The sequence below is a fragment of the Bos indicus x Bos taurus genome, chromosome 21, assembly GCF_003369695.1.
Source record: "Bos indicus x Bos taurus breed Angus x Brahman F1 hybrid chromosome 21, Bos_hybrid_MaternalHap_v2.0, whole genome shotgun sequence".
Lineage (NCBI taxonomy): Eukaryota > Metazoa > Chordata > Mammalia > Artiodactyla > Bovidae > Bos > Bos indicus x Bos taurus.
In genome coordinates this window covers 69,439,258-69,466,872 of record NC_040096.1, presented here as the reverse complement: position 1 = coordinate 69,466,872, position 27,615 = coordinate 69,439,258, and the positions used below count along the sequence as shown (strand labels likewise).

The following is a 27,615-nucleotide window of genomic DNA, read 5'->3' as shown; positions in this document are numbered from 1 at the left end:
CGCTGCCGGCAGCCCACCCCGAGGCACCCACGCTCCTGGAGCCCCATGGGTTCATTTGGCTTGTTCTGGAATGCCCTGCCCGGGAAGCACGTGTGCGCCCGTCTCTGGAGTGTGTGACAGGTGGTCCCTGCTGCTCCCGTCTTTGCTCTCGTGCTTGAAGTCCTGTGACTTCACCCTTCTTGGGGCATGTGCGTGGTCGGGCGTGGGCTCCACTGCTCGTTGTCCTGAGAGCCGGAAGGCCCTCCCGCAGAGCCGCTGTCCCTGCCGTCGGTGTGGGGGCCACTTTGAGCTCCTGTGGGGGCTCTTTGCTTCTCTTCGTGACATACCTGTTCAAAACTTTTTTTGCCCATTTTTGGGGCATTCACTTTATCTGTATCATTTCAAAAACAGACTTCATTTTAAGAGCAGCGTTGGGTCTATGAAGTTGTGCTGAGCGCCACGTTCCCCACCCCACGCAGAGCTTCCCTGTTACCCGCTCGCACAGAGAGCTCTGTGTTTGGCGGACACACGTTGGTCGTTTCTGTTGGCCGATGTCCACAGCCGCCCTGAGGGCTCACTCTTGGTGGCCACACTCCTGGGCGTGACCAGTGAGAGAGGCCGTGTGTCCCCCACGGTGGAGGCATGTAGCCGCTCCCCTCCCCTGAGGACCCCGCTCCCCACCCGCCCACCGCCAAGCCCTTGGCGGCCGCGGGTGTCTGCTGTCCTTCCTTCGCTGTGATGTTGTTGGGGCCTGACAGCGCCTGGTCTCTTGGCTGAGTCAGCTGCTTCTGTGGCCGCTGATTCCTGCTCGTGTGCTTCTGTGGCCTTCCTTTCGTTTCTTGTGATTTCACTTGTTTTGTTCTCAAAGTTCTCACCAGCGTTGGTCTGCACTGCAGTCTTACTTGTCTCGCTGCGCTCCCCGATGAAGGGCCTGTCTTCAGAGACTGAGGAACAAGGTGCCTTTTATTCAAGGACCTTGGCGGTCATGCTCAGAGCTTGCTGCCTGTTGGAATGAGGCTGTGGCTTCGGGGCTTCCGTCCCTCTTTCCCTCTGGACGCCCGCTCCGGGCTCTGGTTCAGCGTCACCAGATCCTTTCTCAGTTACTTCTCAAAGCCTCAGCATGAACAACACTAAATTCACTTCATTCGACGAGCTGCTTTTCTCAGGGGCTCATGTCTTGTATATAGTTCTGTGTGTGTGGCTGGCTAGGTTTTGACTCACTTAGGGCATATTCTGATTACTCCTTGCTCATGTACTGACAGTGAGGACTGGGCCTATGCCAGAGTCCCCACAGCTGTCCCCTGGGGACCAGGACCGTGGCAGTGCCTGCCGGCCACCCGGGGGTCCCGAGTGTGTGTGTGTCTGCCCCCCTGCCTGGTGCCCAGCAGGCGCTTGGTGGGTGCTCGCGGGGCACAGTCGCGAGTGTGGCCGTGCTCGTGGGGCAGGCAGGGCAGGGCCCGTGCAGATGCGGAGGCTGGCCCGCACAGGCGGTTGTGCTCCGGGGGCCACGTTGTGCCCCCCGCCTGCCCCAGCCCCGCCCCCGTCCTGGTGGAGACTCACTGCTGCCCGCAGCGTGGCTGCCCACTCTGGATTGCCGTCCCGTGTGGAGCCTGGATCTACAGCCAGGGTCTGCCTCCCGGGGACCGTGCGGCGGCCGGCGCCCGTGGGCCTGCTGGTTTCTCCTTGACTCCCACGCAGACATGCTCCTCGACCTCAGCGACCTGCTCCAGGTAGATGAACCCCCCCGCCCCAGCCCTGCTCAGGCCCCGCCCGCCCCGGCTGGGAGGGTCCACAGGCGAAGGACGCGGAGGGCCTGGGTCTCAGTTTGGAAACTGGCAAACGGAATGGGTAGGGGGTGGTGGCGTCCCAGGGGCTGGTTGTAGAACCACAGGAGAGGCCCAGGTGACCTCTGTCCAAGGCGAGGGACGTTCTTCAAAGAACAAAATGGACTCATATGTGTACATTTAAACAGTGTAACAGCTTATGTTAATACTTGCAGTCTATTTAGAGAAACTTGCTTTCTGGGTTCCTCATTTCCAAATGACTGATGGTAACAGCAAGACCACCAACGGGGATACCCGTGTGGATGGGATGCTCATGGGGAGGGGCCACCTCCAGGTTGGGGCCACTGTGGTCTGCACGTGCCCTGGTTATGGCGCTGGGTGAGCTTGGGCTCGGTGGGTCTCGCCACTGAGGACTTGGAAAGAAACTAACTTTTCCTTACTATGTCAGGGAAAGCAGATATGACCGGTGTGAGGATGCACGCAAAGTGCCCAGGGATCCCCCCGCTCCCAAAGGAAGCTGGTCCAGGGCTGGGCCTTCAGCAGTCCCAGGGCAGGCAGGCAGACCTGCACTGACCTCAGAGACTACCTGTATAAACGGCATTTCTCAGCAGCCCTGCTGAAACGTTCTGGGGTCACCCTGGAAAGAATCCCTGGAACCATGAAAATCCAGTTCTCCACGTACTGTGGTCAGGGCAAGTCCACGTGGCCAGGTTTCCTTCCTGGCGATGCCTCAGGACAGCACTCCGGAAGCACTTGGGCGCCACTTGGAAGGTAGAGGGAGGTATCCCGGTGCTTCCTGCTTCACACCTTGGGGAGCGGGACAGTCAGAGCTGGGGTGGGAGGTGACGGAGCAGAGCTCCCCTCCCCTGGGCTGGGTCAGGGCCAGCGGGACCCCGTGCGTGCAGGCTGCACCCACACAGTTCGCACACCTCAGGGGGAGGGTGGGCCTTGGGCCCTTTGTCCTGAGCGGAACCCAGCCTGAGCACCAGGAAGGTAGGAGGGATCTGGCAGCCGTGAGCCCGGCCCTTCCAGGGTGTGAGGCCGGGACAGGCTCAGCATGCTCGGGACGTGTCTGCACTTAACTGTGGGCGTCATGCGCACACGTTGAGGGAGGTCCTGCCCAGAGGGCTGCCACTGCCCAGGGCTGACCGCTCAGTGGATGTGCGGGAAGGCTCAGGACTCGGTCATCCACACTCTCATACATGCCCAGGCGAGCACCTCCCGGGCTGAGCTCACAGCTGACGGCCGCTGGCAGGAGCCGGGGGCAACTGCTGTGCCCTAAGGATCCTGAGAGGAGGTCTCTTTGTCCCTCCCCACCCCCTCATAGTGAGACGGACCTGGGGCCACCCACAGCCAGCTGCAGACTCAGAAGTTACACTCAAAGTGTCAGTGTCTTGACTTCTAAAGAATACTGATGGCAGTGAGCATCTCTGACAATAACCACACGTTTTACACGCATGTCCTTTTAAAAACTTGATCTTCCACTTGAAGGGTGCACTGTTCAGGGCACCCTTTCCTACAGCACTCAGGCTTCATCTGCCTGGGTCGTGGGACCGGGTGCAGGGCTGTGACGGGCGGGCAGTGTCAGGGACGTGCTGCAGGGAGCGTGGGGACGGACACTGGCTGGTCAGCCCCGTCCCAGCCCGAGGGGAGGCGGCGGTCAGCAAGGCAGGGACCCGGCAGAGGGATGCACCAACACGCTGGAGTCCGGCCTGGGCAGGGTGCCCTCAGGAGGCCCCTCTGGGAGCCACAGCCCTTTGGGTGGGGTCAGACGAGGGCAGAGAGTAGCTGCCAGTGGGGTGAGCAGGGTGGTCTGGGCCCGACTGGTGCCCACAGGGACCCCGATCGCCTCTCCTAAGAGGGCTCAGTGCCCCACTCCAGGCGCCCGTGTGTGCTGTCCGCAGGCCCTGTGACGGGAGGCCCGCCAGGCCCTCATTCGGCCACCTCAGCACTGTGCCTGGCATCCTCCTGGGGGCTGGCCAAGGGGCCCACAGGCTAGACTTGATCGGGGGAGGGGGCCCTCTAGGGAGTCAGAGCGGAGGGTCGGAGCCAGCGCTCCGCGAGGCCCAGGTCCTGTAGGGGACTGGGGTGGACAGGTGGGAGACGGGGGGCTCTGTCCCCTCAAGCTGGGATGGTGAGACACCCGGCATGGGCCTGGGCAGGGCTTGGCCCTCGAGGGGTGAGCAGGCAGGGCACTCAGGTCTGCAGACCCACCGCCACGCCCTGTGGGGACGCGACAAGGATGCCCTGGGGAGTGGGTGGAGGGGTGGCCTGGGCCCCACTGTCCCGGCGCCTTGGGCTCTGGAGAATTCTGCTGAGTCAGCTGTCCTGCAGGCAGCTTTCCTTCTCAGCAAAGTCAGCTGCCACTGAGACCGTGAGTCTTAAAGAATTACCTGGACGAGGGGTGGGGGCGCCCCAGGCTGCCGTGGGGCCAGCAGGGCCGCTCGCTGCTGATGGAGGCGCACACGCGCTCCCGCTGCCGAGGGCTGTCCTGAGCCGCATTTCTTTATGACAGGTGAACGTTTACGTGCTGGGCAAGACATTCCTCCTCCTGGCGAGAGAGCTCTGCATCAACGCGCCCGCCATAGGTACCGTGGGGCCCGTGGGGCGGGAGGGTGGTACGCGGGATGAGGACCCGCAGGGGGGCCACTGGTGCCTGGAACCCGCCTCCCATGAAAGCAGAATGCCGCGGTCAGTCCCCGGCAGGTGCGAGTGGGACCCCTGTAACAAGGGCCTCGTGGACGGCAAGGCCCCCGCGGACCGAGCCAGCCTTTCCGTCAGGGTGGGCCTATACGGGAGCTTCACCACGGGGACCGCTTTTACCGTCGGCTGGAGGGACTGCTCTGTTGCCCACGGGTGTCTAGAAGCACATTTTCTTGTACTAAGGATGTAGCATGCAGAGCCCTGGGGGGTGGGCAGACGCTGTAGTTCTGCCTCCCTCCCCCCCCACCCCCCCTCCCGCCCAGGATGTCCCCTGGGGCCGGGGCGGAGATCCACTAGGTCGGGCATCCTCCTCTGACGGGGCTCTATGCTTGTGCTGAGGGACACGGCGCATCCCTCTGGGATCAAGCTGAGGTTTTCCAAGGACAGAGTAAGTGGCCTGGAGTTTGTGGCGCAGGAGCACAGAGGCAAGAGGCCCGAGGGGCCTGCCTGAGCCCACAGGCTGCCCGTGACCCTGAGGTGGCAGGTCTGCTCTTGGGGGCTGGAGCCCCGAGCCCTGCAGAGAACCAACCCCGCTTCCGCCCCCACATCAGAGCCAGACGGGATGACTTTGAGCGGCGAGTGACAGTTTGGAAGGCAGACACGACTTGATGCCTTTCTCCAGGGTAGTCTGGCTGCAGTCCAGGAAGCAAACCCTCCTGGGTGGAGGCCCAGCTGCCAGCAGAGGGCACACCCCGGGCAGGTGGGTCCGTGGGACTGCTTGCTGACCTGTTTGTGCCATCAGGCCCGTGAGACCTGCAGTCATTCACGTGTGTGTGGTTCTTGTTTTGTTAAAACTTTATTATGAAAATCCACTTAAATAGGTGAACTACTGGAAGTGACTTTTCCCGTTTTGGATTTGAAGATAAGGTCTTAAGCTCAGAACCACTTAGAATAGAATCCAAGAGGACAAGAGAGAAGGCAGAGCCCTCACAGCAGGTGGGAGGCGACACTGAGGGGAACCTGGGGCCTGCCTTGCACCCCCAAACCCGCCCTCCACCTGAGATGCACACCCCACTGTACAGGAGGTGCCTGTGAGGCCGGCCCGACAGCCACGGCTCAGGGACCAAGGCTCTGGCTGGGGAGGGGGGCGTCCGCGTCACACCCCAGGCTCTGGCTAACCACACACAGGAGACAGGCCGCAAGGGCGGCCCGGCCAGAGCAGAGTGCCCCCTGCTTCCCTGCACTCTCGGTCCCTTGCTGGCTGCAGAGACAGGGCTCACCCCTCACAGCGTGGCTGGCCCCCGGGCGCCTCAGGCGTAGAAGATGAGCTCGGGGATCTGCCCGCCCTGGACCCCGGTCCCATTGGTGCTGTCGGAGGAGCACTGGAACTGGAAGGTCACCTTGCCGCACTGTACCTCCGTCATGCCCTCCTGCCCAAAGTAGCTGAGCTCGCTGCCATCCAGGACAGCGCTGGCCGTGTAGAACGTGTCCTGCTCCACCTGCACGGGGTGTTCAAACCAGACTGAGAAGGTGTTGCTGGAGCCGTCAGAGACAAACTTGGTCAGGTTCTGCGCTAGGACCACCCCCAGCCGCTTGAGTTCGATCTTCACGCTGTACTCGGCTTTCCCAGAGCTAGAGCCGTATAAGCCCAGCCCAGCGACAAAGACTCTCCTGTCCACGGCAAACTGGATGCTGTCGCAGCGCCCGCGGTAGCGCCACTGGTTGCTGCGGTAGGCAGAGGACTGGAAGCGGTGGCACCTCTGGGGCGCGAGGCCCTTCCTCTTGGTCAGGGGGAACTCGAGGAGGGGCTTGTTGGCTGCTGTGTACCACAGGAAGATGTTGTGGGTCTCTTCCAGTGTCAGGATGTCTGACTGGGCGGCGCCATTAGCAAACTCCTCCAGGGTCATGGTCGGAATCCGGACCAGGTAGAGGGCGGGCCCCAGCACATGCCTCTTGTTGCGAGGGGTGGCGGGCAGGCCCTGCCTCTTGCACTCGGCCTCCGCCCAGCTCAGGACCGCTTCGAAAACCACGGCCTCCTTGGTGTTGAGGGCCTCCCGTGTGACGATGATCTCCAGCGTCTGCCAGTCAATCTCACAGAAGCCTTCGGACCTCAGGGCCATCTCAGCCTGCGCGTCGATGACCTCCCAGCAGCGCTGGGTCAGCTCGGGCTCCTCAAACAGTCGGCTCTGCGATAGCAGGACACAGGCATTTTTGGCTTCCAGACTCGTCTCCAGAAAGTTGACACAGGCTTTTGCTAAGGCGGGGACAATGTACTTCTTGGCAGCGTAGAGGGTAGCCAGCACCGTGTCAGCTTCCAGGTCAATCTCGTCACTGTACATGTACCTAGGCAGGATGGGGGCAGAGTCATGGGCAGCACCGGGCACTCTGGGCACCGAGGGCCCAGCAGAGGAGCCCATCTGTCCTTGTGGACTTTCAGGAAGCTCCAGGCAGCTGGCTGGAAGAACCAGACAGCAAGGAACCGCCCCATCCTCCCACCCTCATGCGGTAGACTTACTTCAACAAGATGAGAAAAGCTGCAGGTTCCACGTCGGGGATGTGGATTTCTGACTTGACTTCTGCCAGGTCGCCGTAAAACATGGCATAGAAGACAGAGCTACCCACGGCCAAGACATACTGTGGACGAGAGAGGCAGAGCGCGGCCCTGAGCCCTGGGCCCTCCCTGCCCCCAGCGGCTGCCACACCCAGAAGACGACCGTCCATCCTCCGGAGGCGGCCGGTCGCCTTTGGGAGCGCACAGGGCCGAACCTCTACCAACCTTGTGGGCAGGCACCCTCCGGGCCGCGCCCGGGGGCCCCACGACGAAGTGCACGTCGGCCATGAGCTCGTTGTTGAACATCAGCGCGTTCCTGCAAAGGGCAGAGGCACAGGACACTCGGGCTCGGGCCGCGCGGGCGGGGCGGGGCGGGTGGGCCCGGGCTCACCTCTCGCGCAAGGTCGGGTGGAAGGACTGCCAGTTGGGGCTCTCCGGGTTGTTGTTGTCGGGCGGCGGCGGCGCGGGCGCGGGCGGCGGCGGCGCGGGCAGCGGGGCGCTGGGCCGGCCCTTCCTGCCCGCGGCGGCGGCGGCGGCGGCGGCATTGCTGTTGGCGATGTCTGTGGCGGTGGCGGCGGCCGCGGCCGCGGCGCTGGCGGGCGCGTAGAGCTCCGCGGCCATCTTCGCGGGCAGGGCGGCCTCCGCACGCGGGAGCGGCGCGCCGTGAGCCCTCGCGCCGCGCCGGGGCCTCGGGGGCGGCTCTGCGAGCACCAGGAGCGCGGTGAGGCACTGCGCCACTCGGCCGTGCAGGCAGGCCAGGGGCAGCAGCATGGGGCCGCGGCGGCCGCGCGCGCGGGGTCCCGGCCTGCCCGGGGCGGCGGGACCTGCTCCCTCGGGCCGCCCCGCCCGCCGGCCGGAGCCTTCAGCCCGCACCGCCGCGGCCACCGCGCGTCACGTCGCGCCACGGCCCCGCCCCGCGCGGCCGACGTGCCTGCGGCCCCGCCCCTCCCCGCCCCGCGCGGCCGACGTGCCCCTGGCCCCGCCCCGCGCGGGCACTTGCTGGAACCGGGCCTTGCGGTCGGGGTTGGGGATGAGGGCGCGGGCCGGGGCGCCGCTGGTCTGAGCGCGGCCAGTCTCTGCGCAAGACCCAGGAGTGGGGGCCGTGCCCCTATCAGGCCCGCCGCGCGCACAGCCTCGGCGCCTGTGCCGTCCGCTGGACCGCCGGGCGGTCCTGGGCAGGGGCAGGTGCGGGAGGGTCGAGAGGGGCCCCGCGACGACCCCACGGGCCGCCGTCCTGACCGTGCAGTGAGGCGCTGCCTCCCGGGGGGCCTCCAGCCCCTGGTGGTCGGTGATGTGGTGCAGCCCGTCAGCTGCGCTGGGTTCTCTCTGGGCCTCTGCAGAAAAGTCTCTCCGGCTGCTTTGTCCGTTTCTGAATCGGGTGGTTTTGTCATTCCTTAGACTTGCCCGTTCTCTGCCTGTTCTGGAGATATGCGGGCTTGTCGTTGCTCTTTACTTGCTCAGTCGTGTCCTACTCGTTGCGACCCCACGGACTGCAGCGCCCCAGGCTCTTCTGTCATGGGATTCTCCAGGAAAGAGCCCTGGAGCGGGTTGACATACCCTCCTCAAGGGGATCTTCCCGACCCAGGGATCGAACCCACGTCTCCTGCATTGCAGACGGACTCTTTGACCTCGGAGCCACAAGAGAAGTCCGTGATTTGCAGATACGTTCTCTCGTTTTGTACGTTGCATTTTTCACTCTTTTAAGGGTTTCCGTTGCTTCACGGAGGGTCTTAGGTTTGTCCCAGTCCTGTTTCTGTCTGTTTTCCCTTTTGCTGTCATGGTCAGGAAGTCGTCTGCATTCCAACATCATGCTCGTCCTCTCATTTCTTCCAGGAGACTGACGGTTTCATGTCCTACGGTTAGATCTTTAATCCGTTTGGAGCTGATACTTGTATGTGATGTGTGAGGTGGAGGTCCACCTTTTTTCTGTTGTTTATGGGTATCTGATTTTCCCAGCACCATTCGTTGAAGACATGACCCTGCCCCCATTGTGCAGTCTTGACATCCTCATCAGAGGCTCTGTGGCACTGCTCCTGTGTATCTGTCTTTGTACCAGCACCATACTGTTTTCCGTTTTATCTTCTGAAATTCTTTCCTGGTGAAGGTAACATTTGTTTTTTCATTACTTTATTACTGCTTTTTACCTATATTTTTTATTTAGAAGAAGTATTTCCATTTCCCATTTTTTAGTCCTCTTTGCAGCATTTATATGGTCTGTTGTTGCTGTTTTTCCACACCAGGTGGCAGAAGGGAGCTTAGTTTCCCAACCAGGGATTGAACCTGCATCCCCCTGGGTTGGAAGTACGTAGTCTTAACAACTGGAGCACCAAGGAAGTCTGGGGGGTTAAATTAACTTTCTTTTAAATTTAATACTGTTAAGGGACAAAGTGTCATTAATTTACAGTATTGTGTGACTCGGGTATACAGCTGCATGAGTCAGTTTTATCTATGTATATACCCACTCCAGTACTCTTGTCTGGCAAATCCCACGGACGGAGGAGCCTGTTAGGCTGCAGTACATGGGGTCGCTAGGAGTCGGACACGACTGAGCGACTTCACTTTCACGCACTGGAGAAGGAAATGGCAACCCACTCCAGTGTTCTTGCCTGGAGAATCCCAGGGATGGCAGAGCCTAGTGGGCTGCCATCTATGGGGTCGCACAGAGTCGGACACAACTGAAGCGACTTAGCAGCAGCAGCAGCAGGGAGTTTCTTTACTACACGGTCAGTTTTTAAAACTTTTCTGCAGACTTTGGGAAAGGATGATCGCTCTTTATCGGCGTTGCCTTTAGGAGTCAGCGGTTGCGCTGAGCCTGTGGTGGCTCCGGTTTCCCGTTTGGTGTTTCCCCCACTAGCTTTTGCAGACTGTGGGAAAGGATGGTCGCTCTTTATCGGCGTTGCCTTTAGGAGTCAGCGGTTGCGCTGAGCCTGTGGTGGCTCCGGTCTCCCGTTTGGTGTTTCCCCCACTAGCCATGCTGTCGAATGAGAGACTTGTGTTAAAAATCCTACATCACTGTGGTTATGTTAAAATCTTACATCAAGCGTGGAAATGTCTGTTTCTAGCAGTTTTTGCTTTATTTAGTACTTTCTGAGTCCGTGTGTCTTACAGGTGTGTGACTGTCCTCTGTCCTTTAAGATGTTGGGTCCTTTCCCTCATAACACCCCCGCCCTGGCCTGCGCACCTCCCTTGCCTTGGGTCCTGTGTTGCTGTGCCCTTCACAGCTGCCCTTCTCCTCCTGGTGACCCTGCTTCAGGGGCCCAGAATGGCCTTTTGATCTTGACCTTTTGCATTACTTGTAGCTGCCTCTTATGAACACTGCATCCTGGATTTAGCGTTTTTGTCCAAGCCCACTAGGGAATTTCTGGAGTAGGAAATGGCAACCCACTCCAGTATTATTGCTTGGAAAATCCCATGGACAGAGGAGCCACAGAAAGCCGGACACGACCGAGCGTCTGAGCACTAGGGAATTTAGCTTCTGTCATGTGATCTATACTTGAGGCTTCTCATTTTCTCCCAGCTTTTCTTCTTTTCCCTACATTAAATGCCCCAGCCACTTCACACCTACCCCAGGCTGCTGGCATATTTGTCTTGAATTTTCCCAGTACTTTTAGGCTTACGGTTTTCTATTTTAGGAATAATCAGTGTCAAAGTTATACTCAAATCAAGATAAGATCTTTTAACACGCATGTAATTTAATCCTCAGTTCTGATATGTTTTGTTTTATTAAAAAATATTTACAAATGTTAGTAGTTATACTTCTAAGATATATGTTTTTTTCCCATAATCAAATCACCCCCAAAACTCCAAACCAACATACCCACAGTGGAAGTGGGTGAAGCTCCAGACTGCCTAGACCCCGTGACTCTGCCATGCTGCTTGCACAGTGTCTTTTGAAGGGGTTAAGTGGTCGTAGCTGCCTGCTGTCAGCCTAAACCAGCCAGCTCTCTCATCAGCAAAGGAAGTGTACTTGGGAGTGGCAGAGGACAAGCTGTGGCCAGCTGGCCGTGGGTGGGTCCTACAGGCAGTGGAGGGGAACCTCACTGGGCAGACAGGAGGAGGAGGTTGGGCGCTTTGAGGGTCTGTTGAGGACGGCGAGGGCCGTGGGGCGGCTGCTTCCCCTTGGCCGGGCTCCCTTCCTCGTCGCAGGGACAGCGCCTCCCTGCCCCGGGTGTACAGCAAGCATGGGGGAGGCATGTGCGGAAGAGCGCCCCTGCGGGGCTCCGCCTTGTCCCCTGCGGCTCCCCTGCTTGTTTGCTCGCTCGGCTGCGCTGCTGGCTGCACTGTTGGCTGTCGGGATCGGCTGGAGGTGCCGCTCCTGCCAGTCTTGGCGTCAGAGCAGAGAGGGCCTGCCTGGATCCCGTGGGCCTTACGGGACCCGGGCTGCTTCCAGGCGGCCAGTCTGCGTCCTCAGAAGCCTTCCCCGGTCCTTTCCGCGAGCCACGGCTGACAGGGTGGAAGAGCTGCCTGTAGGATCTCGGGGCCACCCGGGGCCAGAGCCGCCCCCAGGGCCCTCACAGACGCAGCCGAGCCCAGGAGGACGGTGCTGGGTGCTGGTCAGGGCCGGGGTCTCTGCCGCCGCTGCTTGCGCTGCTGTCGGACACGTGAGGGGAGCCGATCAGCCCCTTCTCTGCTGGGCCTCCCTCCTGGAGCCTGCTCCTCAGGCCTCCACCATGCCCCGAGAAGCACAGCCTTGCTTGATGATTGTGTCCAAAGGAGGTCTCAGCCCAGGACTCGGTCACAGAACCCCGGATGGTTTCCTCATTATCTGTGGCAGGCCTGACAGCTAGCCAGGTTTGTTGCTCAGCTGGTTCTGTTCGCTCTGTGACGCTTGGAGCCCAGAGCGGCGCGGGGAAGGTGCTGGTAAGCACAGAGAGGGCGCGCGTACGGTGGCTCCCATCCCGCCCAGCCAGGCTGGCCTCCCTTAGCAAGAGGGAGACATTCACTGAAGAGGTGCACACACACTCTTACAGACGAGAAGGCAGAAGGCCTAAGCTGCTGCTCCACAAGAGCAAATGCAGAAAATGAATGTGTAAGAATTTGCTCAGCCTCCCTGGAAATCCGCAGAATGCCCACAAAGCAGCCCACGGGCCTGTGTGCTTCTGCCGGGGCTTGAGCAGCGAGCACGCAGGCCTGGCCCCACCTCACGTGGCAGGGTACGCCCATCCTGCCCACCAGCTGCAGTGTCCTCAGCTGCTCCTGAGGCTGCCTGTCCCGAGGGCTCATGTCAGGGAAAAGGGGCCCCGGGAGCTTGTGCCGCAGACGGGCGAGAGAGGCCCCATCTGGGGGGCAGAGGGGCGCGTCTCCCCAGGGCCACGCTGAGGTGCGTGTCTTCCGCAGACCCCTGCCTGTACATCCCACGCTTTGCCCATCTGCTGGAGTTCGGCGAAAAGAACCATGAGGTGTCCATGACGGCCCTGAGGCTGCTGCAGAGGATGAAGAGGGACTGGATGCACACAGGCCGCCGCCCCTCGGGGCTCTGCGGGGCAGGTATCGGCGTGCAGCGTGGGGATGGGCGTGCGGGGTTGGGCTGGCTGGGCCCCACGGCTGTGTGCGAGTGTGGTCTGTGCTCACCCTTCAGCGGGCCGGACTGCTGCAGGTGGATTCTCCCCAGAGCTGCCTCGCAGCTACCCCTGCCTGGTCCTAACCCAGCCCTCAAGGGCTCTGTCTGCTCCCTGTTGGCCTCCTCGGCCTTGGGGAGCGGGCAGGACCCTCAAGCCAAGGGGACTCCAGGCTTCCCAGCCTTGACCCGAGGCCTGACTGGAGGCGCAGCCGTGCTGAGTCGTTGCTGCAGCGCCCCGCTCCCTTCCGGGCGCTCCCTGTTCCCCTCAGGACTGTGGTCTGGGCTCCCCTCTGGTTGGCAGGTGCCCACAGACGACCCTCCTGCTGTTCCCGACACCCTGGGACCTGGAGCCACCCACCGGCCCTCACTCTCCCTCCCAGCCCCACAGGGTCAGTGTTGCTCAGGGGCATGTCCGGTTCCGAGCCTGCAGCCCAGAGCCAGGTCTTTCCTCGGGGGAGCCGGTTGTGGTCACCATGTGCAGCACACCGGCGCCCACTCTGTCTCTCCTCGAGGTTCCCATGCAAGTCAGCTCAGCGCACACGTTTGCTTTGAGAGGTTACACAAAATCCTCAAAGTGTATTTTAATTGTTACGTTTAAGAAAGGAGACTGTGATGCAGCATCTTCTGTGTTTTTAAGACTGTTGTGTAGTCGCCTGCAGCTCATCGAGCCCTCCTGGGCGTTCTCACAGGCACGGGCCTGCAGCACCTCCCGCAGGAGGAGAGCAAGTTGGTGCCACCCCGGCTCCCGGAGCCCCCATAGTGGGGACTGCCCAGGGACGCTCCTGGTGTCGGCGGAGCCCCCGCAGTGGGTCACGGCCGTCTGCCCAGGGACGCTCCTGGGGTCACTGGGTTGTCCCCTTTCTGAATTCCGTGTTTCTCCCCAGCGCTTCTGGTTGCAGCCAGAATGCATGATTTCCGGAGAACCGTCAAGGAGGTCATCAGCGTGGTCAAGGTGTGCGAGTCCACTCTGCGCAAGAGGTGGGTGGTTCTGGGCCCACCTGGGGTCCTGGCAGCCCCCTCGGCAGCGTCTCTGTCCACGTGGCAGCCCCTTTCTTCCACCTGGGGTTGAGGGGGCCAGTGGCTTGTGAGGTCGCCGACTCACAGGTCAGGAATTGGTGCTGAGAGCGGCCGTGCCCGTCTCCTGGCCAGCGCAGCCAGCGTGACCTGCAGAGGCGGCCGCTGTCCCTTCCTGGAGCAGCCAGGGAGCTGCTTCTTGGGCAGTGAGTTCCCAGGGTCATTGCGGCTGCTCCAGCCGGAGCGCCACTCAGCCTGGGGTGAGCGAGTCGCTGGCACGCTCATCACTGCAGCCCGCTCGCCCCGAGTTGGGAGCCCCGATGGCTGTGCTTCAGCTGAGACGGTGTCCTACGGCCGCTTTCAAAGCAGAGGGAGTTCGGTTTGCTTATTTGACCTCTAGTTCTCTTTATAGATTCTCCTATTAAACACTTGGACGTGGGAAACGGGCAAGAGTTGATCATGGTTGGACTCACTGCCACGCAGGAGCCCTGTGTGCAGTGACAGCCTGGGACTGGGGGCCTCCTTCCCGGGGTCTCCCTGGGGGCCCTGCCCTTGGCTCCCAGGGAAGCCAGCCTTCACAGTCAGCAGGACCGAGAGGCTGCTGGGCCCCGTCTGCACAGCTGCGTGTGTGCAGGCGCCGGGCTGGGGGCCCATGACCCCCGAGGGGTGTTTCATTAACTGGGTGCTGGTTAATACGCTGCTCGGGGATGCCAGATTCCCTTTCTTCCCTGTGCTTCAGGCTCACAGAGTTTGAAGACACGCCCACCAGTCAGCTGACCGTGGACGAGTTTATGAAGATTGACTTGGAGGAGGAGTGTGACCCCCCGTCCTACACAGCTGGGCAGAGGAAGCTGCGGCTGAAGCAGGTGGGCCCTGCACACGGCCTCTGTCCTCGCCGCTCCGCTCTTCCTTTGAGACAGTGGCTTCGTTACGAAGACTGACGAGGGCGTGCGTCCGTGCAGAGCCCCGGGAGAGGCGGATGGGGCGCTGAAACCAGTCGAGGGGTGGTGGCGGGGTGGGCTGCACCGGGCGCAACCCCTCCTGGGCCCCAGGTCCGCTCATCTGTGCGTGGGGTCTCCCCAGGCCACCCAGGTGCTCCAGCACTGGTTCTCAGGAAGCTTCCTTCCTGCAGGGCCCAGCGTGTGTCTGGCCTGAAGCTGCATCCCTCCTGTCGGGGTGGGGCCCTGCCCGGGGCCGAGAGGCCTGCGGTGCCTGCGGCCTGGTCTAACCCGTCACTAAACTCGTGCCCTTCCTTTCCAGCTTGAACAAGTCCTGTCGAAACAGCTGGAGGCCGTGGAAGGTAACCGCCCGTCTCCCTGAACAGAGGCTGCAGGGCCTTACAGGACGGAGTTCATGATCACTTTTTGCTTTTAACTTATTGCTTCAGGTGAAATAACCACCTACCAGGATGCCATTGAGATTGAGCTAGAAAACAGTCGGCCCAAGGCCAAGGGAGCGCTCGCCAGCCTGACGAAAGACGGTGAGTCCCGCCGTGTCTGCAGCTGCCCTCAGTCTGCCTGCGCCTGGCCCCTCCCACTGCCAGCCTCCCCCCAGCCCGGGGTCACGCTGGCCTGGGTGCCCTGCAGCCAGCCTCAGTGCCCCCAGGACGCCTGGGCCACCCTGTCCGCGGCGTGAACACCGCGCGCCTCGTGCCGCTTCCGACGGTGCTGTCTCTCTGGCGGTTTCCTGTGCTGTCTGCTCGTGTCTGCTGTGCCTTGTCCTCGTTTTCCGGGCTCGTTACCGATTTCCCACTGAGGCAGCTCTTGCGCTGATTCGTGCACCCTGCAACCTCTCTGCTCTGTGCCGGCGACTGCCGCCCTCGGTTCTGACCTCTGCAGCGTCTCCCCCTGAGGTTGCCAGCCTGCCACTTTCCTCCAGCGGTGGGGGTGGGCCCCACACTCGTGCCGCCTGGGGCCGGGGTGCTTTGCTGGCTCTGTCCCTCCTTGGCACCACCGTGTTGTGGCCACAGGTCCGTTGGTTGGAGATGCCTGCGGTGCTTGGGGAACAGGCCCCCTGGGCTCCATCCACCAGGGCTGGGCTCCGCGTCCTATGGGGTGTCCCCCCGTCCACGCTGTCAGCTGTGTGACCCTCCCAAAGGCAGAGGTGGTCTCGGCCGAGGCTGGCTGGTTTTCGGTGCTGGGCGCCCCCATGGGCCTGCGTGCACGCCTGGTGGTCTCTGCCCTGGCACCCTGCCTCCCCGCCCCCAGCCCGTGTCCCCCTCTGGACACAGTGGGGCTCTGCTCTCAGGCCCAGCCTGGACCTCTCTCCCCACGAGGGCCCGGCTCCCCTGTGTCTGCTCACGCGCCTTTCACAAGGCGCTCCCTGGGCCTCGGGAAGCGTGTGTTCTGTCCACGGGTTTTCTTCACGTGGTCTCTGGAGGCCTCTGATTCTGAGCCAGCACCTGCTTGCAGCCACGCAGCCACAGGGCTGGGCTCGCTCTCCCTGCTTGCGCTTACCAAGTGCTGTTGAGGGACCGCCGGTCTGCTCCAGGTCCAGCTTCTCATGGCTGCTCCTGACCAGAGCATCGGGGACATGTCCTCCTCCGTGCCCGCCGCTGGTTACTGGGACTGTCTCCACGTCCCACCCCACCCTTGCTCCTGGTCTGCCTTCCTGGGTGTGGACTCGTTCCTCTGACCCCTGGCTTCCAAGCGGCTCCGCCCTGTTGCAGGATGGCCGGCCTGGGGGGAACCGCAGCTCCGCAGCGAGGAGAGGAGGCCGGGTGCTGGGGGACCGGTGGGGGAGGAAGGGCCACATACACCGTCAAGTCCATCCCTCCAGAGGCCACACTACGTGTGTGCCGGGCCCTGAGCTCTGAAGGCCCCGAGGCGGCCGAGTGGGTGGCCAGTGTCCCAGCTCTGCCGGCCGCCCCACGGGCTGCTGACGATACAGGCGGTGGCAGGTCGGGCTTCCAGGCAAGGGGCCGCGAGGGCGCCCACGCCAGCGTGCAGCTGCCTCCCGCGGCTGGAAGTTAGTCGTGTCTAGAATTTTCTGTGAGCGGGATCGTTTCTTCTCTGGCTTTTTCACTCAGTGCTGTTACTCTGAGAGGTCCATCGCCTGTCAGTCCTTGCTGGGGCAGGGGTCCCAAGCGTCCGGTCCTGAGTGGAAGTCAGTTCAGTCTCTCAATCCTGCTCAGCTCTTTGTGACCCTGTGGATTGCAGCACACCAGGCCTCCCTGTCCGTCACCAACTACTCCCAGAGCCTGCCCAAACTCACGTGCATTGAGTCGGGGATGCCATCCAGCCATCTCATCTGTCGTCTCCTTCTCCTCCTGCCTTCAATCTTTCCCAGCATCAGGGTCTTTTCAAAAGAGTTGGTTCTTTGCAACAAGGGGCCAAAGAATTGGAATTTCATCTTCAGCATCAGTCCTTCCAATGAACACCGAGGACTGATCTCCTTCAGAATGGACTGGTTGGATCTCCTTCAAGTCCAAGGGACTCTCAAGAGTCTTCTCCAACACCACAGTTCAAAAGCATCGATTGTTCAGCTCTTAGCTTTCTTTATGGTCCAACTCTCACATCCATACATGACTCCTGGAAAAACCATAGCCTTGACTAGGCAGACCTCTGTTGGCAAACTAATGTCTCTGCTTTTTTAATATGCTGTCTAGGTTGGTCATAGCTTTTCTTCCAAGGAGCAAGCATCTTTTAATTTCATGGCTGCGGTCACTATCTGCAGTGATTTTGGAGCCCCCCAAAAATGAAGCCTCTGTTTCCATTGTTTCCCCATCTGTTTGCCATGAAGTGATGGGACCAGATGCCATGATCTTAAGTTGTCTGAATGTTGAGTTTTAAGCCAACATTTTCATTCTCCTCTTTCACTTTCATCAGGAGGCTCTTTAGTTCCTCTTCGCTTTCTGCCATAAAGGTGGTGTCATTTGCGTATCTGAGGTTATTGATATTTCTCCCGGCAGTCTTGATTCCAGTTTGCGCTTCATCCAGCCCAGCGTTTCTCATGATGTACTGTGCGCATGAGCTAAATAAGCAGGGTGACAATATACAGCCTTGATGTACTCCTTCACCTATTTGGAAGCAGTCTGTTGTTCCATGTCCAGTTCTAACTGTTGTTTCTTGACCTGCATTCAGATTTCTCAGGAGGCAGGTCAGGTGGTCTGGTACCCCGTCTCTTTAAGAGTTTTCCGCAGTCTGTTGTGATCCACACAAAGGATCCGGGTCATTTGCAGTCTTGGACAGTTGCGTGTAAACCACTGTGAACACTCACGTCAGTCTTTGCTTGCTTTTCTCGAGGGTAAATGTGGGGGAGTGGCGTTGCTGGGTCAGGGAGACGTGGTCGGGTGGTTCAGAAGCTGCTTCCCGACGCACAGCCCCAGGTGCGTGGCGTCGGCCCTTGCGCTGTGGCCGTGGCCGCAGGCGCCTGTCGTGATGGTGACGTGCCTGTGACCGCCCGCGACGCCTCTGCTGGTCTCTGCTTGCATCGTTCGCCCAGCTGTGACGGGGCTGTATTTTCAGAGGTGTTCACACATTCCAGAGGCAAGTCCTTGTCAAACATGTGATTTGTAGATGAGTCTGCAGCTTGTCTTTTTGTCTTCCTAAACAGTGTCTTTCAAAGTAGAGTTCCCATCTTTGATGAAATCTGATATATCGATGCTGGAGTCAGCATTTCTTCCTATCTCCCATCTTTTCTCAGAAACATTTATACGCGCAGCTGTTAGGTTCGTGTCTGATGTAAGTTGGCTTTGGCGTTGCGTGTGTGGTGTGGGCGCCCTGGGGCCAGGCCCGCCGTTGGGAATGTGTGCGGCTGTGTGGAAACGCTCTTCCCCGGGCGGCACTCTGGCCTCCTGCCTGGTTGACGGGGGGCATGTGCACTTGTGTCCTAGGCTCCGTTGAGGACTCCACGTCTAGCTTGTGTGGGGAGGAGGACACCGAGGACGAGGAGCTGGAGGCTGCGGCCAGCCACCTGAACAAGGACTTCTACCAGGAGCTGCTCGGAGGCAGTGTCCCCGGCAGCTCAGAGGCGGCAGGGGTCCCCGAGGAGGGCAGGAGGCCCCCGGCGCTGGAGTCCCTGCTCGGACCTCTGCCCACAGCGGCCAGCCTGGGCATCTCGGACTCCATCCGAGAGTGCATCTCCTCCCCGAGCCACGAGCCCAGTGAGTGCTGGGGGTTGGGGGGCGGGCAAGGGCGTTCCCATCTGGGTCATGGCCCCGCCCCCCGCCGTGGGAGCTGCTGAGGGGCAGCCTTGTGTGAGGGCGGGTTCGGGAGGGGCTGTGCTGACAGCTGGGTGCCCGGAGCACTTGCAGGGTCTCCGCGGCCCTCCTGCACCGGCCTGGGCCCGCAGTATGGTGGGCTGTGGCCAGTCTCCTTCCTGCCCCTCAGTGCAGGAAGCCAAAGCCATGTGTCACAGGGGGCCCACTGGGGCAGACTGGCACCCCTGCCTGTCCCCTGCGTCGGCCTGGTGGGGAGGTGTCGGTCGAGGGCAGCCTCTCCACTGGACAGATGGGTACTGCTTGCTGGGCTCTGGTGCCCGCGGGGCCCTCCCCATGAGGAAGGCAGGCCTGGGTCCCTTGTGTCTCATGCAAGCATGACCTCCTCTCCCTGGGCACCGAGGGCTCAGCCTCTGTGTGAGGAGACCTCACGAGCGGGACGCTGCCCGATGCCCCCGTTGTGCCCTGTGGGTGCCCCTGCCCTGGGAGTGGATGGGGGCCTGACGCAGACCTGGCCCGCCTGCTGGGCACTAGCAGGCTGCACCCCCCAGGGCTGCTGTGCGAGGGCACCGGGCAGCGGGCTCACATGGGGGCCCGGGGGCAGAGCGAGGCCGTCCTGGCTGGAGCTGAGAGCAGGGCCCCACTGCGGGCAGCGAGGGGCGGGCACTGACAGGGGGCGCCCCTGTTTCTGGGCTGCACGGAGGGCACCGTTGGCCCTGCAGGGGCAGGCGGGCGGCGGCCCACAGGTGTGGGGGGTCCTCAGCATGGTCATGGAGGCTCCCTGGGGCCCCCACCCAGAAACGTTGTTGAGAAGCTCCTCCTTAAGGAGCGTGAGGACAGGGTCTGCTCCGGGTCAGCGTTGCTTCCTCCATGAGGCCCTGGGAGCAGCACGGTGGGCGCGACTTGGAGCCGCCCTGGCCTTGCCCCAGGCCCCGAGCCGCCCTGGGTGAGCTGTGCGCCTTTCCACGGGAGGCCGAGCCTGAGTCCAGCCTGTGCTTCCCTCCAGAGGACGCCTGCGGGGACGGGGAGCTGGACCTGAGCGGCATCGACGACCTCGAAATCGACCGGGTAGGTGCTGCCTGCTCGTGGGGCCTCCCGGGGCAGGCTGGCTGGGGCGGGGGCCGGGGCTGCACCCATGGGGGCCCGTGGGCTGGGGCTGCACCTCCACGTCCCAGGTCCAAGGCCCGCTGTGCAGGTGGGCTCTGAGGAGGCTGGCCGGCAGTGCTCACCCACGGGCAGCGGGAAGCCAGGTGGGCTCTGAGGAGGCTGCCTGGCGGTGCTCACCCACGGGCAGCGGGAAGCCTTCCCCTGATTTGTCACCAGTTGCCTCGGGCCTGCGGCCGCCGCCGGTTCTTCAGCTGGTGTCGTGGCCGTCAGCGCAGCTCCTTTTCTGGGACCCTCGAGCCTGCAGTCTGGCTGCCCTGGCTCCTGTGCCTGGGGCCTGCGAGCTGCTGGGGAGGGTGCAGCCCCCAGGCTGGCCTAGGGAGGGCAGGGTATGGCGAGCCGTCAGCCCGGACTCTGCACACGTTCCTTCTCGGATCGGAGGCCTGCTTCCTGACTGGCATGCGCGAAGCGGGCACGCTTGAGGCTGAGCTCTGGGCGTGCCCTCTGAGTGACCCTGTGCTCTGCCCCAGTACATCCTGAACGAGGCAGAAGCCCGCGTGAAGGCTGAGCTGTGGATGCGGGAGAATGCCGAGTACCTGCGGGAGCAGAAGGGTGAGTGCCCTCCCAGTGCCCGCCCAGGTGCCTGGGACGCGGGCATCGCTGACCCCACTCCTTGGTCTTTCAGAGAAAGAAGCGAGAATTGCAAAGGAGAGAGAGCTGGGTATCTACAAGGAGCACAAGGTGAGCGCCCCCCTACCCTGCACACAGGGGCCCCAGCCGTGCCTCGCCTCTGGGCTGTGCTGTCAGCCTCTTGCTGGGTGGTCCCGCTTGAGGTGCAGGACGGCTGGGGGCTGCTCGGTGGGCAGAGGGCAGTGCCAGCCACCCAGGGGCCCGTCTCTCTGGGGAGGGTGAGAGGCCCCAGCCAGCCCTGACGGCGTGAGTCTCCTTCCCAGGAGTCCAGCTGATGCCCCCTACGTCCTGACTGGCACCTGTCTGGTTCATAGAACCAAGGCCCACAGGAAGCGTAACTTCTGTGTTTCCCTCAAGCCCAAGAAGTCCTGCAAGCGCCGGGAGCCGATCCAGGCCAGCACGGCCGGGGAGGCCATCGAGAAGATGCTGGAGCAGAAGAAGATCTCCAGCAAGATCAACTACAGCGTGCTGCGAGGCCTGGACGCGGGGGGTGGCCCGCCCGGGGAGGACGGCCCCCCGCCCCGGGAGCACGGCCCCCCTCCTGGGGAGGACACGGGCCCCCAGGGGGAGGCCGCCCGGCCCCCGGAGTGGACCAGTGCCCGGAGGCTGTCGCGGCGGAAGACGTCTTCCAGGAGAAGCCGGCCTGACCCCTCGACCAGCGCGGGCAAAAGGTACCGTACCGGATGGGCCTGGGGGGCAGGCTGAGGTCGCTCACCACCCGTGTGCCAGAAACCAGTGTTGGTGTCCGGAGCTCCTGCCACCCTGGTGGGGAGCTGAGTGGGGGTCCAGCTTTGGACGGGGCCCACAGCATCAGAGACAGTCCTGACTGAAGAAACGGGGGGCGCCGGGCCTGTTCCCCACCCAGGGGCTCCTGGAAGCCCCCGCAGTACCCCACCCTGGGAGAGGAGACCACTGACGAGGCCGGCGGGGCTGGGGGAAGACAGCGGCGCGGCCATGGGGCCCTCCTCGTTGGGGCCGTGGGCCGCCCTGCGTGGACAGGTCCAGGCAGCTCCGCGTGCCCGCCCCCTGGGCTCCCATCAGGCCCGAGACTGGTCGGCGTGCCCCAACCCGGCCACTCCCAGGGGGCAGGTGGTGCTGGGCTCTGTGGGGCTGACCCCACCCTCCCCCTCCTCCGTCAGCATCCCTGGTGCCTGCGGGCCCTCTTAGAGGCCTGGCCACCCGCGGGGCGGCATGCGAATGGCTGTAGGGTGCGTCGAGAGGGGTGCCCGAGATGTAGACCTGCCCCTCTGGCCTTCCTCCTGCTCCGCTGATGCACCCTGCCTATGGGGCAGCCCTTGCCAAGGAGCCTGGGCACAGCCGTACCTTCGCCTGCCGCCCTCCCCTCCAGGCCGCTGGCCAGGACCGCGGGGAGCCAGGGCTCCCGTGAGAGCCCTGAGCCCCTGCTGCTGACGGGGCAGGCTGCCCACGGCCTAGCCAGAGACCCCCACTGAAGGGTGTCCACCGCTGGAAGCTCTTCTGGGGTCCGTTGTGGGTGTGTCCAGCGCAGTGCAGGCAGGACGACGGTGGCTGCGGCCTGAGGGTCTCAGCCGCTCCCCGCTGTGCCCTGCGTGGACGCGAGCAGGCCAAGAGGGCGGCCCGCCTGTCCAGCGACCTGCTCAGCCCGCGGGGTCGGAGTGAGTGGAGGGTGGCCAGGCCTGGGTGCAGGAGGCGGCTGTGGGATGCTCCGGGGGTGAGGGGCCAGCGCTTGAGGGCCCTGGGGACAGGGCCAGCGTCCCTGGCCTCTGCGCCCGGCCAGGTGCAGTCAGAGGCAGGCCTCTCTGGGCCGTGTCCTTCCGGGTGGAGGCGCGCCCTGAGCTGAGGCTGCCTCGCTGTGCGCTGTTCCAGGTTGCGGCCGTTGGTGTCCACGCAGCCGGCGAAGAAGGTGGCACTTGGAGAGGTGTGTTGACGGGGGGTGGGGCCAGGGCTGGGGTCCTTGGGGAAGAGGGTGCCCACACGGTGTCTGGAGGGTGCGCCCACCCAGGCAGAGGGGCCGGGCCCTGGGAGCCGAGGCCCTGCAGCTGGGCGGCCCTGCCCCAGCGGCCCGGAGCCTGCCCGCACCTGCCCAGCCCCTCGCCTCACCTGCAGGCTTCACTCCCGAGCGCCCACTCCTTGGAGGCCGAGCGTGTCAGGCCCGCAGTGGTCGTGGTGGAGAGCGGGCCTGTGTCCTACCACGCGGAGGAGGACGCGGAGGAGGAGGACGCAGAGGAGGAGGACGGAGAGCCCTGCGTCAGCGCCCTGCAGATGATGGGCGGCAACGGTGTGTGCAGGCGGGCGCTCGGCGAGGCCACATCGTTGGGGGCAGGGCCCGCAGGGCTGGCGGTGGGGCCATGGGGGGCGCTTCGGGGGTCCCGCTCACTCCTGGGGTGGCGGGCCTCATCCCCCGTGGTTACTGCCTTGCACTCTGCAGATTACGGCTGTGACGGGGATGATGATGATGGCTACTGAGGTGATCTCACGTCCGGCACGTCCGCTGGTGGCCCCGCCACTGGCTCCTGAGGGTGAGCCCCCGGTGAGCAGCAAGACTCGGTGATGAGACGGGCGCCCTGCTGCCCAGCGGCCTTCACGCACAGCCGCCGGCGACCTCATGGCCCTCGCTGTTGGGATCCTGATCTGAGCAACGTGAGGAGCGTGTGTGTTTCTCGGCACAGCTGGGTCTTGTGGCCCAGGAACCCTTGCTCTGCCGCATCCTGTGGAGAGAAACTGCGGCCCAGGGAGGCCCAGCCACGTGTCCAGGCTCGTGGAGGCCCAGCGGGGTCTGGACCCTGCTCTGCCCCGGGGGCTGGGAGCCTGCGCCCCTCATCTCTTTGCCGCGTCTGAGAGAAGCACTTTGTGTCCAGCTGACGCCCAGCCAGGCCCTCCCCGTTGTGCCCGGGACTGGGGACCCCACAGACGTGCACCGAAGAGCCCACAGTCTGCCCAGCCCCGCTTGTCAGGCGCATGCGCAGCTGTCTGGGCACCTCCCACCCGAGCTGCACCTGGGTCCCTGTCCTCAGAGGCGTGGCCGGCAGAGGCCCTCTGTTGGCGGCACTTGGAACCTGGGCCAGCCTTGCTGCTGGAAGGCCCAGAGCCCTTGCCCTGGCCTCGGGCGTGGCTGCGCGGGGGCGTCCACAAGGGGTCCACAGGGGCTTCCGCCTCTCCAGGCTGGCCTCGGCCACCTGCCCTCACAGTGGCAGAGCCACAGCAGCCTGCCCCCAGGGCTCAGGCCCCACCCTGGGTGGGCAGACCTCATGGCGTCCACCCCAGAGGGCATCACGGCTCACTGGGGGATTTCGAGGCCCTCGCCGTGCCCCTCGGCCAGGACCCCAGGGCACCTGGCTGGCGGGAGTGGAAGGTGGGCTGGTGAAACACAAAGATCGTTGCTTGAGCCAAAACTCGCCGAGTGTGTGGTCTGCAGCTCTGTCTGGCTCCCTGGAGGAGCGAGGTTAGGCGGGGTGCTGGGTCTACAGGCTCCACAGGCACCCGGTTGTCAGCTGGGGAACCAGTGACACACCCACCCTCACAGGAAGGCCCTGGGCCCCTGCAGAGGCTCTTAGAGGGCCTCGTGGACAGGGGGCCCTGCACTGCACAGGGAGCAGGTGCTGCGCTGGGCCGGAGCCCGGGAGACTCCGGGTGGAGGGGGGAGCTGGCGGCTGTCGGGGGCGCCCAGGCCGTGCATGCTGTGTTCTAGACACAGGTCTGGCTGGGCGTTTCCCTGGGAGGTGGGCAGGAGGCCAGCCTGCAGGCCACCCTCGCTGGAGCTTCCTTCACAGAGGAGGGGCTGATGGCCTTGTGGGCCAGGGGATGGGTGGACAGGCCTGCCTGCAGAGGAGAGGCTGCTGAGCCAGGGGCAGGGGAGCGGCCGAGCACATCCAGGGAGGAGAATGCGCAGGGCGGCTGCGGGCGAGGCACGGGGTGTGGAGGCTGGGTCCCCAGCTGCGCCCACTCAGGTTGACGTCAGCAGAGTCGTTTGTGGGCGCTCGCCCGAGCAGGGCACGCGACTGGCCACCAGGCTCTGCACGGTGCCGGGAGCAGCTAGGGGAGGCAGCCTGTGTCCACTGGGGCCAGGGCGGCCTGTCCCCGCCACATGCCCTGCCCGTCCTCCAGCCTGAGGCCAGGGTCTCCAGGCCCCCTGCCTGCCCCTCCTCCGGGGATCCTGCTCTCCCCGTCAGTCTCTTTCCCAGCTTGTCCCCCAGCAGCCTGGGGGTGGGAGGGCCTGCCGGGAGAGGCCTGCAGGGCCTGCACGCCCACAGTGCACACCTGTGCACGGACACGCCACTGCTGCTCACGCTGCTCCACCCGGGTCCCTGGGGCACCATCAGGGCACCGGATCCCGGGCTCTGACGAGACCCAGGTCTGCCCCCAGCGGGGCTGAGCTCAGGGGCCCGAGGCCTGGAGGTGCCGCGGGGTGTCCACAGAGGATGTGGCACCCAGCCCACGCTGTGCTCCGGGACCTCGTACCCTTCCCGCCCCTCTGGTCCACGGAGTCGGGACCATGGGCGCCCTTCCTGGCGGGACTGGATGGGCCATGGCGTCATGCCACTCGCTGCCTCAGGCCCCCCAAGAAGGGGGAAAAGGCCTGAGACGCCCCCAGTGCCTGCAGGTGGCAAGGAGCCCCATCCTGAGCCAGCTTGTCCGGGCCCCGGCCTGCATTCCTGCCCCTCTCCCAGTGGCTCCCCACGCTCTCCTGGCTCCCACAGTCATGTCCAGCTGGGCCAGGCCTCCAGACGGGCAGTAGGGCTGGTGGCTGCCTTCTGCCACCATGGCCCCTGCTGGCGCTGGGGGGTCTCTCTGAAGGAGGGGCGGCTTCTGGGGGGCCCCTGAGAACCAGGGTCCCTGACACCCTCTCTGGTAGAGCCCAGCCTGAGCGCCCACTGTGCCCTGCCCCCTGGCAGCCCCACAAACGCTGCTCCCACGGCTCAGCACTGGGCGAGGTGCAGACCAACCCTCCCTGTCTTCCCGCCCCAGGCCGATGCCCTCCTTCTGTTCAGCGCTCGCCCTCCCTGAACCCCTCTGCTGTCTCCACACCCTGGTCCTCCATCTGTTCCTTGGCGGGCTGGAGCGCTGGCCAAGTGAGGGCCACGAGTCTGGGACCGGGAGAGGGACTCCTGTCCCTTCTGGGCTGAGGGGGCCCCGGGAGGGCAAGGAAGTTCCCCGTCCCCAGGCTGGGGCTGCCCTGAAGGCCCCAGGTCACCGGGGGGCGGACTTACCCACCCTGCCTCAAGGGGCCCAGCCCCATGGCCACCTCCGCCCGGGCACCCTCAGGCTGCCAGGCCAGTGTCCTGCTTCCGCCTCCCAGGCCCCAGGTGGGGCCCAGCACAGACCCTGGGGACGCTGCTCCCTGCGCAATAAAGGCTGCCTTTGGAGTCGCAAGCCCCGTTCAGTGTCTTTGTTCTCTGACACCGTCCAGTGGCTGCTGGGCCAGGACGGCTCTGCCCCCGGCACCCCGTCTCGGTGCCACCCCCACCGGCGTGGGTGCCCCAGGCTCGCCGTCTTCCACACACCCACCCTGTTCTCCTGGGCTGAAGACCCCCTTGCCCCGCAAGACCGTGGGGATCAGTGTGGACAGAAAGCGGCCCATGCCCGGCCGTGGGCCTGCATGTCACCCCAGGCTCCGCTGCCAGGCTCCGGCCACCGCTCGTCTCAGCCTCGGGGCCCAGTGAACCCCCTGAATCCGGACCCTCCGCCCAGCCACCTGTGCCTCCAGGGAGCCCCCGCCGCTGCCACACTGCAGGGCCAGCCCCGGGCAGCAGGGGGCGCCCCAGGACCGGCAGGGCCAGCAGGGCTCCGGGGCGGCTCCTGCCTGTCCGTCCCTGGGAGGGGGGCGGGGGTGGCTGTCTGCCTCACGGCCTTGGGTTTTCGGCCCCCGGCCCCGCCCAGGGGTCCTCCCGACACTCTCCCAGCTCCCTGTGGCCACATCCACAGGACAGCCGGCTCCCTGCACGTGCACACCGGCTGGCTGGGGGCACCGATGGCATTATCTCCTGGGGGCAGGGGCTCCCGAGTCAGGGTCGCTCGCAGGCAGGCGGCAGCTGCCCCGGCTGGTTGGCGCCTACCCGCGTCGTCCTGGCCTACGTGCCTGGAGGGCCGGCTAGTCCCTGGGGAGGCCTTGGCCCCAGCCAGGCTGGCAAGGGGTGGGGTCCGAGAGTCGGGCTCCAAGGCTGCGGGCCTCAGGCCCTGACCGCCAGGGCCCTTCCCAGGGGCTGTGGGCGGAGGCAGAGGCGAGGCGGTCTGACCTTCCTGCCTCTAGAGGAGCCTGGCTCAGGAAGCCATCACACAATGGTCCACCTGGGTCCTGGGAGGGCAGGGGGCCAGGATGGTGGGACCCAGCCGTCACTGCTGCCTCAGCCCTGGCGAGGCCAGTGGAAGGCTGCGGTGGGGTAGGTGCTGGGCAGGCTTGTGGCAGGCAGGTGGGCTGCCACACGTCACAGGGGCAACTGCAGAGGCCAAGCACTCAGCTGAGCCCCGGAGGCCTGGATGGCTGGAGGCAGTGCTGCCATGCTAGACAGCGTGGGGACCGTCCTTTCCTTGGCAACCAGGGCCCTTCACCCCAGGCAGACTGAGTAATTGCTCCCCCACCCAGAGGCCGCGGTGAATAAGGACATCGTCTGCCAGGTGCCCGCCTTGGTGGGGCCTGGGAAAACGCCCGTGCAGGACTCAGCAGGGGCCTGGCTGCCGTGGGCCCTGCTGCCAGCCTCAGCCGCTGCGGAGCTAAGCCAGTGGCTGGGGGGACGCCCCGGGGCGGGAGGGCTTGGGTCAGTGGGGGCCACACTGGCAGGACCTGAAGGCAGGCGGCTGGGGTCCCAGACAGACCTCCCGGGGGGCTTGCACCTCTGGCTTTCTCTCCCCACAAGCCCCTACTGGGTGTCCCTTCCAGCCACACAGGGCTCTGGAAAACACAGTCCCCGTTCATCGGTTCATGGGTTTACTTACTCAGCAGACCTCGCGGAAGCTCTGAGGGTCTGCAGTTGGCCATGGGGATGGGGACAATCCCTGGGAGGAACGGCCCCCATGCTGCGGGCAAGTGCGGCAGCAGGGGTGGGCATGAGCAGAGCTGCTGTGCAGGGCAGAGGCGAGGGAGCCACGGGGGGACGGGGCACCGGGCAGGGCTGAGCAGGAGGGCCCTGTGGCTGTCACCGGGGAGCAGGCGGAAGGG

The 27,615-nt window shown here is 63.9% G+C and overlaps 2 protein-coding genes across 8 annotated transcripts in view; one reads left to right on the top strand and one right to left on the bottom strand.

Moving 5' to 3' along the window:
- BRF1 (BRF1, RNA polymerase III transcription initiation factor subunit) overlaps positions 1–25,832 on the top strand; it is a 53,178-nt gene extending 27,346 nt beyond the window's left edge. For 3 of the 7 annotated variants that reach the window (XM_027521913.1, XM_027521907.1, XM_027521908.1), the window contains 15 exons: positions 1,678–1,709; positions 4,279–4,351; positions 12,295–12,444; positions 13,402–13,495; positions 14,271–14,397; positions 14,792–14,831; positions 14,919–15,011; positions 18,366–18,635; positions 19,696–19,757; positions 20,324–20,405; positions 20,479–20,534; positions 20,841–21,154; positions 22,329–22,380; positions 22,569–22,740; positions 22,891–25,832. In XM_027521913.1, the coding sequence (XP_027377714.1) occupies positions 1,678–1,709; positions 4,279–4,351; positions 12,295–12,444; positions 13,402–13,495; positions 14,271–14,397; positions 14,792–14,831; positions 14,919–15,011; positions 18,366–18,635; positions 19,696–19,757; positions 20,324–20,405; positions 20,479–20,534; positions 20,841–21,154; positions 22,329–22,380; positions 22,569–22,740; positions 22,891–22,928 (1,655 nt within the window). In that variant the 3' untranslated portion in view covers positions 22,929–25,832. Of the gene's footprint in view, positions 1–1,677; positions 1,710–2,370; positions 2,535–4,278; positions 4,352–7,967; positions 8,636–11,661; positions 11,749–12,294; positions 12,445–13,401; positions 13,496–14,270; positions 14,398–14,791; positions 14,832–14,918; positions 15,012–18,365; positions 18,636–19,695; positions 19,758–20,323; positions 20,406–20,478; positions 20,535–20,840; positions 21,155–22,328; positions 22,381–22,568; positions 22,741–22,890 lie in introns of those variants that run through there. The other 4 variants (XM_027521912.1, XM_027521910.1, XM_027521911.1 and 1 more) reach the window with 4 other exon arrangements.
- On the bottom strand, positions 5,244–7,802 carry BTBD6 (BTB domain containing 6). The gene is made up of 4 exons (XM_027521914.1): positions 7,349–7,802; positions 7,183–7,273; positions 6,922–7,040; positions 5,244–6,749 (listed from the first exon to the last, which is right to left on the bottom strand). Exons 1-4 carry the CDS (start codon positions 7,726–7,728, stop codon positions 5,717–5,719), a joined length of 1,623 nt encoding a protein of 540 aa, XP_027377715.1. The 5' UTR covers positions 7,729–7,802; the 3' UTR covers positions 5,244–5,716.
- Positions 25,833–27,615: the final 1,783 nt, after the last annotated feature.